Source organism: Polypterus senegalus, chromosome 4, assembly GCF_016835505.1.
Source record: "Polypterus senegalus isolate Bchr_013 chromosome 4, ASM1683550v1, whole genome shotgun sequence".
In the NCBI taxonomy this organism is placed as follows: domain Eukaryota; kingdom Metazoa; phylum Chordata; class Cladistia; order Polypteriformes; family Polypteridae; genus Polypterus; species Polypterus senegalus.
In genome coordinates this window covers 112,787,493-112,803,640 of record NC_053157.1, presented here as the reverse complement: position 1 = coordinate 112,803,640, position 16,148 = coordinate 112,787,493, and the positions used below count along the sequence as shown (strand labels likewise).

The window sequence follows — 16,148 nt, the reverse complement described above, 5'->3', positions numbered from 1 at the left end:
ATGTTGATGAAGAAATTGTTCAGTTTTAGAATGATTATATGTTGTTAAAGAGAAAACTTATAGTTCTTGACATTGTCTGTTACATGTTGTAATACTGTATTTTAAGGCATTGTTAAGCAAGATCTACTCATCTGTTTTTAAATGTGTCCTGACCGTAGTGTTTTATTTCAGAGAATGAACATAGGTTTGAGAGCTTTCTTGGTGATAGCCGACAGTCTACAGCAGAAGGACGGAGAACCACCAATGCCTACAACTGGAGTTGTTTTGCCTTCTGGGAACACATTGAGAGTTAAAAAGGTCTTTCTCAATACTACTTTAACAGATGAAGAGGCAAAAGTTATTGGTAGGTTCCCATGATTTTATGCCAGTGCAAAAAAAATATATATATATGTACAAACACTGTGCATTGAATTCACAATTCATTCATATTAATTTTGAAGTCTCAAAGACTCTTTACAGTTAGAGTTGCTTTACAGTTTTAGTTAGTCAAAAGTAAGTTTAAGTTAAAAAAAGCAACACTTTGAATTGTGTAACACGGAATCACAGAATATTAATCTTTTTCTCTGTTTAGTTAGGGCCCTGTGAAGATCCTTATCCAGCATGGTTAGTTGCATAATCGGTATCATCCATAATTAAAATGGCACAACCTGTACTATTTTTGCATATATCAGAAACTATATAATAAACGTAATGCCATACTATTGTATTAGGATGTACATTTCAATAAGTATTTTTACTTGAATACTTTGTATATTTACAATAGTGATGGGTGACTGTTTCAGTTAGTCAAAAAAACTGATTCACGAGCATGAGGGAAGTGATTCAGTGCAGCTTAATGGGAGCCTAATGCCGATGCATGTCCTGCGTGATGTCATTAGTATCTTTTGTTTCCTTGAAATTAGCAAATATTTAAAGCGCATGCACAAGAACCACCTGAATCATGACTCTTGACTAAACTTTACTTATGATTCTTTTGAGTTCAATATCAGTGAATGAACACTGACACTGATGATTTTCTTATTCGTCATATGAGTAGAATACAGCAACAATACATTTATATTAGAATGTATTTATTGCTTTGTTTTGTACAATTCTTTATTGGAATTGTTTTCAACTGGATATATAAACAGTTTTAAAATTAATATATTTGTGTCCCTTTGTACATTCAACAAATTAGCCATTTGCACTATCTTTGTTCATTTGATTTGTGAACTGTATCATCACCCAAGAACGAGTTACAAGATTGTGGTTTACCTGTGTATCTGTAACGTCTTATTTTGATTATGGATCTTAAATGTTTTGTCATATTTTGTGTACTGAAGCAAGGTAGTGTTGTATTAATTATTTTGTAAATTATAAAATTAACTATCTAGAGACATGCACATAAATATACTGTTTATATAATTTATAAATTATTAAATTATGCCCCGGTGTCTAATCTTAAAAATTGATCAAACAAACCAAGAGAATTAATTCACTCACAGTGCCCTCCATAATGATTGGGACAAAGACGCATATTTGTTCATTGATTTAACCTCTACTCCACAGTTTACACATTGCAGACTTTAACTCAAGTGTATTTGCATACATTTTGGTCACAGCGTGTGGAAACTGCAACACTATTTCTATGTGGGTAGTTCAAAATAATCAATTCAGTAAAGTGAATTGAAATGCCCATCAGTAATTTACAAGTACAGTAAATCCTTGTTATGCACAGACCATTCCCGCAAATTCACTTAATTTCTATTTTAAGTGTATAACGTATTGCATGCCGCAGGATGGTATTGTATGGAGATGGGAACGGATACTAGGAGGATGATATTGCAGTAGTGCACAGCATTTTAATAATTTGGAGGGACCAATCAGACATGAGCAACACTGAAATTGAGCAATGAAAGGTCTGTGATGCTCTTAGATATCCAGGGCAACTTGTGTGGTACACTGAATGGATCAGACTGTGTCTACCCCGTACTGAAAGGTCTAGGTAAGCTGTTGAACCCCTTTTATGATCAAGAAAGTTGCTTTGAATTTGTTTCCCATCAACCAGTAATTCTCAGTAAGTGCAGGTCATAAGTTTGCCATGATTAAGTTCCACTCTACTACCAAATGGACGGTGTAGTAAAGTTGATCAAAATTGGCTTTAGACAAAGTAAAAGTTGTAACAAGTTTTCTATAAGTAAAACAGTGAAAGGATCATTACTGAGTCTTGATGGGCAAGAGTGTAGGGCCAGTGCATCTGGATGACTTCCTCAATCCTGCTGTAACCTAATCCCATTTTTTCTATTTCAGTGCTTCAGTATCCATGTTTTTTTTCAGGAATGTATTGTCCGCAGATAATGAGAATTGGCTGTACTTACTTACTTGTATTTAAGTAGAGAGGTCAATGTGGTGTGTCAACTTTTACTAGTGTACATTTTTGCTTGCTTATTTGTACTTTTACTTAAGTAAATTTGTTGAGTACTTCCTCACCATTGGTGTAAAGCCTTACATATTGGCAGTATAGGCCCTGTTGTCCATTAAATTTGTCTTTGTTAATGTTGCTTATTTTACAGCATTGTCTCTCAACCATTTTGGCTGCACAACCCAGTTTCACATCAATTAAAAGGTGAAGTTTGGAACACTTTGTTAGTGACTCTGATTATATCAAAGACCTCACACCATTCTGTGTATATTAGATCGAAGACTGAGAGGGTTGGGGGATGGGTCCTTAATGGTATTTTTGGAGTGGTATATAATGTATATCATATTTCATTTTTTCCAGCGCACCATTATATGTATGTCAGATCAAAGAGGGGATAGGGTACCCTGTGGCATTTCCAGAGCACTGCTGAACATATCAGGTCTAGCATACTGTGAAATATGATATCCAATGCATTTTGTCATTAAAGGTTTTCAGCTTGTCATTTAGATAATAATAAATGTTCTTATTTTAACCATATATATGTTTTTTCTTTTAAACGGTAATTAAAAAATAGCTAGGCTCATTCCTTCTCTTTGAAATTCCCTGCTATTGACATGCTTATTAATGAGTGATTATGACAAAAGCATTAGTTTTTAAAATGTACTAATGACTGTATTTTATGTACTGATATGTTCAATTCAAATCTCTGTTAACTGAACAAAGCCATGGTATTTGTTGTGAAACCAGTTATTTATAAATAGTCATTATCTTTTTCCCCCTACAGGCATGTCACTGTATTATCCTCAAGTAAGAAAAGCACTAGATAATATTCTACGGCACCTTGATAAGGAAGTAGGAAGGTCTATGAGTATGACCAATGTGCAGATGTCAAATAAGGAGCCTGAAGACATGATCACGTGTGTATAACATTATGTTTTTCTCTTCTTAATGAGTTCATAATGCCTCTTCTATTCTATTTTACCTGAAGCTAATCTATTTATGCCATTTCCTGAAAGGGGTTTGTGCATTGTTTCATCTTAACCATTGCAATATTTCTTAGAAGCATTAAATAATGATAATCAAAGAGTCTCAGCTACGTTTAAAACTCTTACATTTTTAAAACTGTTTTGAAGCAGATACAATTAATGCGTTTCTGGTCATGTTCTGTATTTGTCTTTTTCAGGAAAAATAATTTAGTGAAATCAATTATAAAATACATATATTAGCACAGGGATTAAAGTTCTCCGTCGTTACGACAAATTTCCGTCAATTACACTGTTCCGCCTGTCCTTAATGTTTTAAATTCACTTTTCATAATTTTAATGCTGTATATATATGCTTACATTTCTCAAATAGTGTAATAAATGTCTTAATTTTAGTTTAAATAGGTCTTAAATTAAGGAAAGACAAAGTGTATTCAGTCAGCTGAGGAGGATGTGATCAAAGCCTGGAGTGGAGCCAGTGCACGTTCCTCTCGCCACTCTAAGCGTTTTGTTATCACTCCGGTGTGGATCCACTCCGGGTTGTGGTTTAGTTCTGAAGAAGTACATGTCAGGCTACGGCTGAGGTATAACTATATTTAAGATAGCATGGACACACTTATAATGCAGGAAGGCTCCGATGTTTCGGAGATTGATAAATGTAAAAAATAAATGGAGATGGGCTTGGCTTAGCGAAATTGGGGAGAATGGCAAGCCTTTTAGTTCGTGGGCTAAAAAAATCAAACCAGGTACGTGTTTTTGCACATTATGCCACAGGAAACTTCAATATGGCAATAATGGCAAAAAAGTGCTAGCTCGCCATCAATCAGAAGCTAGTCACAATGCTGCCGTTCGTGCTCTACAGTACACATGCTCCCTGCCTGGTGCGACAAGTACCACAACGGAGATTCATGCATCTATGGCCGACCGTGTGTGCGATGTAAAAGTGCGCATATGTTCTTTCATAGCGGAGCATGACCTGTCGTTCACAGTCTCACAACCGCTAGTTAATTTAATGCAATCAGTTGTCAAACGAAAAGCTGCCGCTACAGCCTCCACCCCTGCAGTTAAAGGCTCTGCTGCTACAGTCTCCACCTCCTCCACTGTTGGAGTTAAAGGTAAAGCTGCTGCTACAGCCTCTTTCTCCTCCACCCCTGGAGTTAAAGGCAAAACTGCTGCTACAGCCTCCACCCCCTCCACCTCTCCTGGAGCCACTCCTGCACATGTAGCTAGTCAAACACTAAAACGGGTGTCAGGTGTAGCCAAGCTTCAGGAATATGGTTTCACAGCCAAAAAGCAGAAAAAGTGAAAAGCACTCTAGAGACATTTGCACAAGAAAAGCACTTTTTGGAATTTAATGGTGGTGCTGTTACTTTTTTTCCTGTTAATTATTAATAGTTTCACAAAACATTGTTTGGTGTTATAAGATACATAAAAACATGCACTGAAAAAATGTGTGGCAGATGGTTGATTATTTGTCAAGGTATATTTTTTTTCAAAGATTACAAATAGCTTTTAAAATATGCAAACTGGCAATATTAAAGCGGTTTAATCTCCCCTTAAAACGTTATTGGTCTCAACTATTTAAATAAAGTGTTTGTTAAAGGAATATGGCTTGGCCTGAAAAAAGTTCAGTCAGAAGATTTTTTTTCACTTTAATCCCTGCAGTCCATATCATAGTAATGTTTCAGTCAGGAAAGCTTAAAGGTTTCCTTTTACATCTGGACATTTCTGAAGTATGGAATTGTGCAGGCTTTAATTATGGGGCATTTCCCATTTTATATAGTATATGATTTTCTCTTTTGTTTTTACCAATGTCTTGTTGGGTGCTAATACATTTAATTTAATAGAAGTTTCATATTGTGATGAGACTGGGTTATTTGAATTTGGTTGTCACTGAGATTAATTGAACTGGTTTACTGCATCTTTCTTCAGTGCACTTAAAGTGCCATGCAGGATGTATCTGGATAAAACCTGATTTTGTTGATGTTAGCACCCTAACAAGACACTTGTTGCCTTTCAGTTTTATTTTAATAATTTGATATATATGGACTGGTTAGGTATTACATGGTTAGGATCAGCTTATTTTATGTTTTTACTTCAAATGAGCCAAAAATATGTCAACAACTGAAAAAAATACTGGAAAGGAACTCAAAAAGATTTAATTTGTTGTTTTAATGCACAAAAAAACAAACAAACGTTTGAATGCTTTTGTCATTTACAAATACATTAAAATGTTTTATGAAATATTATTAGTGTGCAACAGTTTTTTTTTAAAAGATAATTCAGTAATTTAGAATGAAAGCCTGTATCAGCTACAGAAATGAATGTATTATTGGTTAATTGATCAAATTTTGAATTTAACTTATTTTATTGTGAATAACTATTGAATTGTTTTAGCTTTTAAAATCATGTATAGTAAATTTCTCATACATGTTGCAAACAAGAAAATATATTTCATACCTGCACAGCTCTATTTATTATTATTAATAGAAAACCTAATAACGATATCAAGTGAGTTCAGCAATGGTTGAAATTAATGTTTTTACACATGAAAAAATGTGTACTACTTGTTTTTTTTTTTTTTTTGGTGATAGTAGTTTTGATTCTGGTTTTTCCAAACACTTTTTAAATATTATGCATTCATGGATCAGAATTATGATTTCATAACAGAAATTAAAGCATCAGCATTATGTATTGAAATTGGAAAACAGCTGACATTGTTATCTTTTTTTCAGTGGTGAACGAAAGCCAAAGATCGACTTGTTCAGGACATGTGTAGCAGCTATACCAAGGTTGATTCCAGATGGTATGAGCAGAGCAGATCTGATTGAACTTCTTGCAAAGTAAGAGTCATAGCTTTTAAGCAACCATAGTGCTTTTTGAATGTGGTTGGTGTTAACTAAGAATATGATAAGTCATTATTTAAGACTTTATGTTCTTTAAAAAAAGTATACACACATGCTTTGGAATGTTGTACTATAATGAAATGAAACTGAGCAATGGACTGCCTCCTTGTGCAATTAAAAATGTAAATTATCTGTTAAAGCATTTATGTCCATGATTTAGAATGTGTTGAACTGATTAACTTGTAAATTTCAACTTTTTTATTAAAAATGATATGTGTTCCAGATGTTATTAACTAATGTATCAGTCAAGTTTAACTTGAAATGTAATTGAGTTGGCTTTGGGGAATTTGGATGTTTTTAAGGTTAGTAAACATAGCTCTCCCTCAGATGACAAGTCTGCTTCCCATATATAAAATGAGTTTTGTCACATTTTGTAGTCTTTGGTTCATGACATTTTATTAATCTCTGCTGTACAGTCACCCTCATTGTAGACATTGTTGTATCAATCTGTTAATTCACTAAGAGCCACAAAACCTTAGCAATATCCATATACTGTTTTGTTAAAATGCTTGCTTCGTCTAGTTCTAAGAGGTACTTTTAAGTACTGTTGATTGTTAAATAAAACAACAGTAAAGCTTACTTATGTATTAAAACATTTCTGTCAGTCTTGCTATGTTTGTTGTATTTTAAACCTCCACATCATTTTGCAACATGACATATACTTACAATACCTTATATACAACACACTTAGGGAGACTTGATATAAAAAATATATCTGATGCTCATTACCATGATGTAATTTTAAAAAGTCAGTTTCCCGAGTAGTATGTCTAAAATTGATTATGCCTTTTGTTTGAGTTAATAGTGCTCCCTCTAATTATGAAGATCAACAGGTACAAATTCCAGCACATATGTAATCATATTTAGGACATCTGCTATTATTAGAGGGAATAACAATTTTTTTGTTCGAAGGCCAACTTAGATAAAAGGTGGTACTTGATCCTTTCTATTGAAGTGTGCACACGGATCTGCTGGTCTCCAACTTTGATACACAGGTGTTTTTTTGTTGCAGTTCAACTTGGAGCTGGGGATGATCCTGCGAAAATACCATACTAGCTTCACAGCTTAGTCCACAGCTGTGTACAAACATCAAAGTACAGTACATAAGTGAACCACTGTGATCCTTAAAATGTACATGCTTTTCATGTATTTGTTGTACTGTTTTAAAATGTTAGTGGTTGCTGTGGATTACTGGTTTTTATCTTTTATATCACTTTATACTGAAATAATTAGTATTTAAAACATCATACCTACCGTTTCCGTTTTACCGAGTTAATTTTCATTATAGGAAAAGTCTGTGTATGCTTGTGTGTGTATTTTTATATATATATATATATATATATATATATTATTTTTTTAACTCTTTGAGCATTTTGTATACTGTAGCATGCTTTTTAAATCCTTGTGTGACTTTATTTTGATTGCTATGTTTTCTGTGTTTGTATGCTTGCATTGAAATTTTAAGTTTTGTTTTAGGTTAACTATCCACATGGATGAGGAGCTGCGACAGCATGCCTTTACTACGCTACAAGCTCTAATGCTTGATTTTCCTGAGTGGCGAGAAGATGTGCTTTCCGGATTTGTGTATTTCACTGTGCGAGAAGTTACTGATGTTCATCCCACACTCCTGGATAATGCTGTGAAAATGCTAATCCAGCTTATTAGCCAGTGGAGGCAAGCAGTACAGTCAAGTAACAAGAGTCAAGAGACTCAGGTATGTAAATCATTTTTCCTATTCTCAGTGTTTAATAACAATTGATAAAAATTATGTAACACAATTTCTTATATCATATTAAAGTAAACTAATAATTTACACTAGAATTACTGGAATGTACGTTAAAAGGAGTATTTAGTCTTTGTTAAATGAACTAAGTATTAGTAGTCCCATATTATCAGTAGTTTTTATTTTTTATTGCAGAGCAGAGCTATAATTAACATGGCTAAAGTTAACACTAGAATCCCTGAAGCCTATGGAAAAACTCGTAATCTCCGGGCACCTTAAATTTCTTTGCACCTCTCCATTAACGTCTCTCACCAGATAGGTTAACTGTACATCTTTGTATACATCCATCCATCCTTCCATTTTCATGCCTACTTTTGCTTCAGTCTATACTAATAAAAGGCAAAGCCCTCACTGACTAACTCACTCACTCATCACTAATTCTCCAACTTCCCATGTACGTAGAAGGCTGAAATTTGGCAGGCTCGTTCCTTACAGCTTACTTACAAAAAATTCTATGCGTAACGGTCATAACTGAATCCTACTTACATACATATGTACGGCCATAGCCTGCAGCTCGGTCACGATGTGAGGCGGAGTTGCGTCCTCCATCATCACGCCTCCCACGTAGTTGGTTGCCTGCCTATGTTGCGTCCCTCATACGCACGCCTCCCACGTAATTGAGTGACTGCCCATATAAGGCCGTCCGTCAGCAGCAATCCAAAAGACATGCTGCCGTTAAATATGCGCAGGCAAATCAAAAAGTTAATACCGGGAATGCCTGTTAAAAATCTTAGATTCTCGAGTATCGATTTGGGTGGTGAGATGTCTATCGAGGTGATCACTATAATATTTATATGCCATTGAAATGTATTATTATCAGGCGTGGTTTAGGCACCTATGTCATCAGGAATGCACCAGAAATTAGGGATCTTAAGGTTACTATTATGGAAGTTAATTTAGAGCACGGATGCCGTGAATGTAAGAGCTGTAATAAATGAAGTTCCCCTGCATACTTTAAAAGAAAGTCTCGCCATCATTTAATTTTTCACAATTTGTGAAAACAAGACATGGTGTTAGAATAGAGGACAGTCATGGATTTTGTTGGAGTTCCCTCGCCACGAATTGACTGGGATTCTCTTAACCTGCCGGGAGAATGGAAAAAGTTCTGACAGCATGTGGAGCTTATGTTTTCTGGCCCGCTAAAAGGCAAAGGCAAGCGTGAGAAATGCAGCTACCTGCTCCTGTGGACTAGGGAAAAAGGAAGAGACATTTTTAACACATGGACTCTCACCCAGGAGGAAGCCAAGGTACTAAAAACTTACTATGATCGTTTTGAGGCGTTTGTCATGCCTAAGATGAATACGATATTCGCGAGATACAAGTTTAATGAGAAGACGCAGGGTATAAACGAGACTTTTGATCACTTTGTAACGGAGTTAAAATTGCTGGTGAAGGACTGTGTTTATGTAAAAGAAGATGAGATGGTCAGGGATAGAATAGTGTTTGGCACAAACTCAGCGAAAGTGCGACAAAAACTTTTAAGTGCCGGGTCTGAGTGTGACGATGTGGGTTCTGGCTCCACACTCCCTTTGCTATTGGAAGCACATGAACCCAACACCGTCGATAATGTAACCGAGTGAGCTAGTCAGTGGAGGCAAATTGAGCATCTGAGCAAGGGGAAGGTAAAAAGTGCAAAAGTGCTTTTATTAAAACAGTCAACAAATCAAAAACAGTGTTCCAATAAATAGTGCAGTTCTTCATTAAATAAATAATCCATAAAAAGAACACGTGGAGGTTAAAAATCAATAAATAGAAAAAACAATCCTTAAAATCGGAGGTTAAAATGATCAGGAAGCAGTCTTAAAAACCAACAAACAAATCCAGTGCTTTTCTGTTAGCGTCTCACCTGCTAATCCCGTTTGGGCCCAGCAGCAGGCAAGACGCTCTCTGCAGCTGCCCTCCTGAAACACACGCACGAGACTGGAGACCTCCCGAACCCTGGCTCCGGTATGGCACTCATCCCAGTCCCGAGAACTTGGTTTCCCACAACGGCCAGGTCGCTCACGTTGGGGATTCCCACCACCAAGTCTCCTGACTTCCGCTGCCTTTCCACGGCCTTCTGCGGCTCGTCGCTTTCCTCTAGGCACTCCCGCTACCTGCTCACTCAGCGGGAGCAACCTCAACTCAAACATCTAGGTGTTGGCCTAACACCCAGCTTCCATACAGCTGCCCACGGCCGATCGCCACGCTCACCACATGCACGCACCGCGTGTCTGTCTCTCTCCGGCACCGCCTGCTTCCACACTCGCTCACTCCCTACAACCTCCGTCTTCTTTTCCTTTCTTTTTTCTCTCCGATCGTTTTTACACCTCTTCTTTAAAACCGACTCGCGCTTCTTTTTAAAAATGACGAGGGCCACAGCAGCTGCAGCATTAGCCACGGGACAATCATGAATGTGGGCAGTTCCTCACCTGTGCACTAGGTGAGAAACGCCCACACCCTACGGATCGTCCCGCGGCCCACTATGGCCCAACGTCCCCTCACTAAGCCGCGAGCACATTGATTATTTATTTAAAAATGGCCTTTACTCAACGAGCTGTGGACCCATAACACCACACTGAGCTAACATTAAATAAAGCCATAGACATCTCAAGATCGCACGAGATAGCACAAGCACAGCTGAGAACCTTTGATGCACGTACTCCAAGCGGCTCATGTGAACTGTGAACTGTGTATGCAGACAACAAGCAAGAGCTCCAAAGAGCGCTGAACAAAAAACTCATTACACAATTGAGAAGGCAGCAAACGAATATGAAGCGAGTGACGCATACAAGCATATTCATAAGTGCAGCTACTGCGGAATCAAAGCACACGGTGGAAAAAGTCAATGTCCAGCTAAAGGAAGACAGTGTAAAAAATCTGATTGATTGAACCACTACCGAGGACTGGGAAAGGTAAAACCGTGCATGCAGTGTGTGATTTTCTCAGATAAAGAGGAAGACGAGCTGTTTATTGATGCAGTAAAAAAGGAACAACCCTCCGAGGCTGAACAAGCCTTTGTAGACATATAAATAGGTAAGCAAGGTGTAAAGCTTAAGTTTAAATTAACTTCATAGACATGCTGCCGTTAAATATTCACAGGCAAATCCACAACTTAATACCGGGAATGCCTGTTAAACATCTTAGATTCACGTGTACCGATTTGGGTACTGAACACTTCGATAAATGAAACCTGTTATCTTTACAACGGTTGACAAACACGGAATGTAACTTGAACACAATACATCTTCCAAATATGAACATGATTCAAAGAAATAATGATAATCAAATACTTGATGACAGCAACACTCATAACAGTCATGACAATCATGTTACGTTATTTTTAAAATGTTTCCTTTTCTTTTCCATAACTTCTTTAACACACTACTTCTCCGTTGCGAAGCGCGTATATTTTGCTAGTAAGTAATAAAAGTGTTATAGAAATTAAATATTGTTGTTTTTTGATCAGTTTTATTTGTAGAATAAGAACCAGTTTTATAATTGTACTTTTTATAATATCAGGACTTAAAGTTCTCCAGCAACATGAATAATTTCCAGCATATGATCAATTCAGGTTCATAAAAATATTCACTGAATTTCCAGCATATGATCAATTCAGGTTCATAAAAATATTCACTGACTATTTTTACAGTTTATTAAACTAGTAACAACTATTTGAAAAAACAATAAGAAGGGTTTTTGTTTTGGAAGTATTTTAACCAATTATATAATAGTATTTCACAATTAGCAATGGTATCCAAAACAACAGTCTTTTACCCAATCCATTTCAGATTAAATCAAAGTTTTTAAGGCTGTGGAAGACACAATAGCCGTAGAAGAAATTGTTAAATATAAATGGCAGTGAATTAGTTAGAAATAGAGAATAAAGGACAATGCCTTGGTACTTGGGAGTCCCAAATGAAACAAACCATGTTCTGCATTGTACAGAAAGTTTGAATTTACCATTTGTGACCTTCCCACGTCTTTACATTCACGTACATTTCAGGTAAGAATTTTGGGAGATTCACTAGGAAACTGCAATTTTTGTTCTGTTTGATAACAATTGAACATGGCATTTGAAGCTACAGTATAGCGTGGCACATAATAGGGAAAAGTATTTGTAACCTCCCATTTACTGTATATCAATATTGTAAGGAGTGAAAAGCCAGTACTACAGCTGCTGCTGCGTCTGTGCCAGATTGAGTAAGTAGCCAAACTCTGTGTATTGTTACATTTATCAAGGAATATGATCAGTCATTCATAACAGCTCAACTACACATTGACATATATAAAAATTTGTCAGTGAGCCAAGATATGCTTTGAAGATTGACTGTTTAAATTAGCTTCAGGAAGTTTTTTTTTTAATCTTAAGAGTGAGAAAATAATTGGCATTGCACTTTGTTATTTAAGGTTATGTTTATTACTTTCATTATTTCCTAAGTGTCAGTATTCTGTGTTGACATTCATTTCTCCATATATATGCTGTAATCTCATTTACTTTCATTATGAAAAGGAAACACTTTAAAAATGTTTATGGTTTACAAAGTTAACATGAAATGTTTAGTTTTAAAGGTATTGCAATATTTAGATATAATTTGTGTTATCAAAAGGAAGCAAATTAAATATTCTCTTTGGATATCATGTCATTTTCTAATCGAGGGCCATTTGGGAGGGTGTCAGGGAATGGATTGGCTGGAGCCTTTCACAGCTAGCATAAGGGTGCAAGGCAGAAAAGGGAACCAGTGCATCACAGAGCAAGCAAACATTAGGGCGAATTTAGCATTGCCAATTCAATTAACATGCATGTCTTTGGAAAGTGACGGGAAACCAGAGCATACAGAGAAAACCCACTTAGACATGGGAGGAACATTCAAACTCCATTCATGGAGTCTTACTTACTTGTCTCCTTACTGTGATTCAGCATTACTACCACTTTCACCATGTCTCCATCTCACTGGATTTGTTAATTGAAATTAGTTCTTTAAGTTTAATTTTCTAATATGATATAGAGGTTTTGCAGAAAATTATATTTGTGTGGTTTTGTTTTTTCTAGTTTTTGCAGTAACACCTAATCCAAAGTTTAAGGCTCAGGAACTGTTATTTCTTTAACCTCTGTAATATATTTGCATATTATACAGCAAACTGTGGAAATTGGTTTACTTACTTTTTTTAATGCTTTCTTAGAAATTGTTTTTCTCTGATTGTCTTAATTGTAAAAGAGAAACATATTAATTTCAGCTGCTTAGATGCTACATAAATAAATTGCATTCTAAAGTGCGATAGATAGTTTTTTTTTTTAATTAATTAATGTCATACCAGCAAAGGTTGATATTCTCATACCTTGTTTGTTTTTTTATGTGTACCCGTGATGAAAGCCAGTTCAGACCAGAAATATAAAAATGTTCATGTTGTGCATTATTTCATCTAATAGATTTTTAGATAACTAGTACATTGATTTTTCTCCTTAACAACTTATTTTAACAGTGTAACAAGAAATAATGAAAAAAATTAAAACTTTATTCATAAACTGCCTTATCTCCTGCATATTCTTTTAAAGTTGTAATACGTAATGTACATGACTTCCACTTGCATTGTAAAGTTTTTAGCTCACTTTCTTAGATCCTTAATTCCTGTTTGCAGCACCAGATTTGCATCTTGATCTGTGAAATATTAAAGCAGTTTGTGCAAGAACTCTGGGGCTACTACCAGCATATGTGTACCTAAATGTCAAACGTACACTGTAAATTGAGTTAAATGCATTGTCAGAAACAGTTATCTTATGATGAAATATCATCAAAATCAATACTTTTTTAATTATATGTTAAATTCATCATTACAAATCCAGAGACAGTTGACAAACATAGTATTTCTAGCGAAAAACATGTACATGAATATAATAACCCTTTGTTTGATTCAATGAAGGTAATACACAGTACCTTTTTATTGTTAAGTTATTCCATTTTATTCCTGTTTTCATTGACTAAGATAAAGGTGCTGCTTTGAAATTGGATAATGTCTTCTAACATGTTTTCATTCATACATGTGTGGACCATTATAACAAAAGCCAAATAGTGTTTTATTTTTTACTTACTGTGTTTGTAGTACACCATAATAATAAGCTTTTTTTGTTTGTTCTGTGTATAAAATACTATACAGTAGTGCTGGGCGGTGTACCGGTTCATACCAAAAACAGTTTTTTATTTTTGCTATGATATGGATTTTTCTTATTTCGCAACACCAGTTTAAATAGCCTAAACTGTTTAAGGGGGGACATTTTTCACTGCTGCACTACTAAACAAGCATGAGTAGCATACATGCGTTAGTTGAGGTATTGAGCAGTGAAAATGGACAGAGAACATTCCAAAACTGAAGCTGTAGCAGACGATAAAGCTGAACATGATTCCACAGTAGAACTTTTGCCATATAAAGGAGCCGTGTCTGTTGTTTGGAGATACTTTGGTTTTAAAAGGTAGGATGTGGAACATTATGTTCAAATGTGTGAATACTGTTTATATACTATTGGATAATACTGCAATCCAAGTTGTACTTGGTTTTTATTTTTATTTTTTCCAATACTGTGTAATGTACCTGGGTACTGTATAATAGTGTGACGACATGTTGACTTTATTCTTGACGTTTCCACTTTATTCTCGTCATAACTGTCGAGATTAAAGTCGACATACTGACTTTATTCTTGTAATTTGTCATTAAAGTAGAACATTGTAAACTAAACTTCATCTTAAAATGAATATTTCATTTACTAGATTTTCTCAATCCCCGTCATAAGTTATGTAGCACATTAAATGCTTTGTGTTAAGTGTTCCCCAAGCCATGTTAATCGCTACGTGCGTCTTAAACTGACTTCCTCTTACACTAAGAGGAGGTGCAGGCAGCGCTCGCCACGCACAATACATTAATTTCATGATATTCCTGCTCCCTGCAAAAATTTAGAATGCTAAGATAAATACTTGATATAATTTTCATAATGAAATGCATTAAAGCATGTATTAATCATATGGGGGCACGGTGGCATGGAGGTTGCACTGCTGCCTCGCAGCAAGGGGATCCCGGGTGTTCCCTGCCTTGAATTTGCATGTTTTTCCGGTGTGTTTACTCGGCGTGCTTCATTTTCCTTTCAGAGTCATGGATGTGGGGTTTTGTTATGCTTTATTAACCCTGCTAGTGTATGTGTTGCTCGTATTCACCCTGTGATGTGCTGGCGCCTTGTTCATGATTTGCTCCTGCCTCGCACACAATGCTTGCTGGGATGGGCGCAATCCTGAATGGATGGCATATTTAAACATGTATAACGAAGATTTTTTTTAAAGTTCTGAACACTCCGTGGTCTTAATTTCATAACTAGTTTTAATTGTGATACCCATTCTTACATCCAGTTTTTTGAAGCCTCGTCACACCTGCCGTAAAGTTCTCTACACTGAACGTAGACCTGGGAACCGCTTACTGCGAGGGAGCAGCACTACCGCCTCACTACCTTGCATGTTTAATATCTGCTTTAATGCATTTCATCATGAAAATGATATCAAGTATTTACTTAGCATTATAAATGTTCAGAGAGCAGGAATATCATGAAGTGAATGTATTCTGTGTGGCGATCCCTAACTGCGCCTCCTCTTAGTGCGGAGGAAGTCAGTTTAAGAAGCGCTTAGCGATTAACAACTGGGTCAGGGAACACTTAACACAAAGCATTTAATGTGCTACATTAACTTATGACAGGGTTTGAGAAAATCTAGTAAATTAAACATTGATTTTAGGATGAAGTTTAGCTTTCAACATTCTAGTTCAGGGGTCCTCAATCACGGTCCTGGAGAGTCGCAGTGGCTGCAGGTTTTTGCTCCAACCCAGTTGCTTAATAAAAATCACTTATTGCTAAAGTAACACTTCTGCTTCACTTTAGTGATTTTGAGCCCTTATTACTTAATTTTGTCTTAAACAGATATTTTAATTGCTCCTTATTATCAATAACATGCAAATGATAAGAGCGAGCAGCATTTCTCCATTTAGCTTATTTACATTTACACCTGTGTGTATTTATCTGCACTATTGGGTTTAATTAAATACTTGGAAGAAAAATGAAG

The 16,148-nt window shown here is 35.9% G+C and overlaps 1 protein-coding gene across 1 annotated transcript in view; it reads left to right on the top strand.

Annotated features, from left to right (window-relative positions):
- The window catches only part of fryl (furry homolog, like), a 355,547-nt gene that overhangs the window by 169,011 nt on the left and 170,388 nt on the right, over positions 1–16,148 (top strand). Inside the window, 4 exon segments of the mRNA XM_039751183.1 lie at positions 172–343; positions 3,186–3,318; positions 6,120–6,227; positions 7,767–8,004. Of these exon segments, the coding sequence (XP_039607117.1) occupies positions 172–343; positions 3,186–3,318; positions 6,120–6,227; positions 7,767–8,004 (651 nt within the window).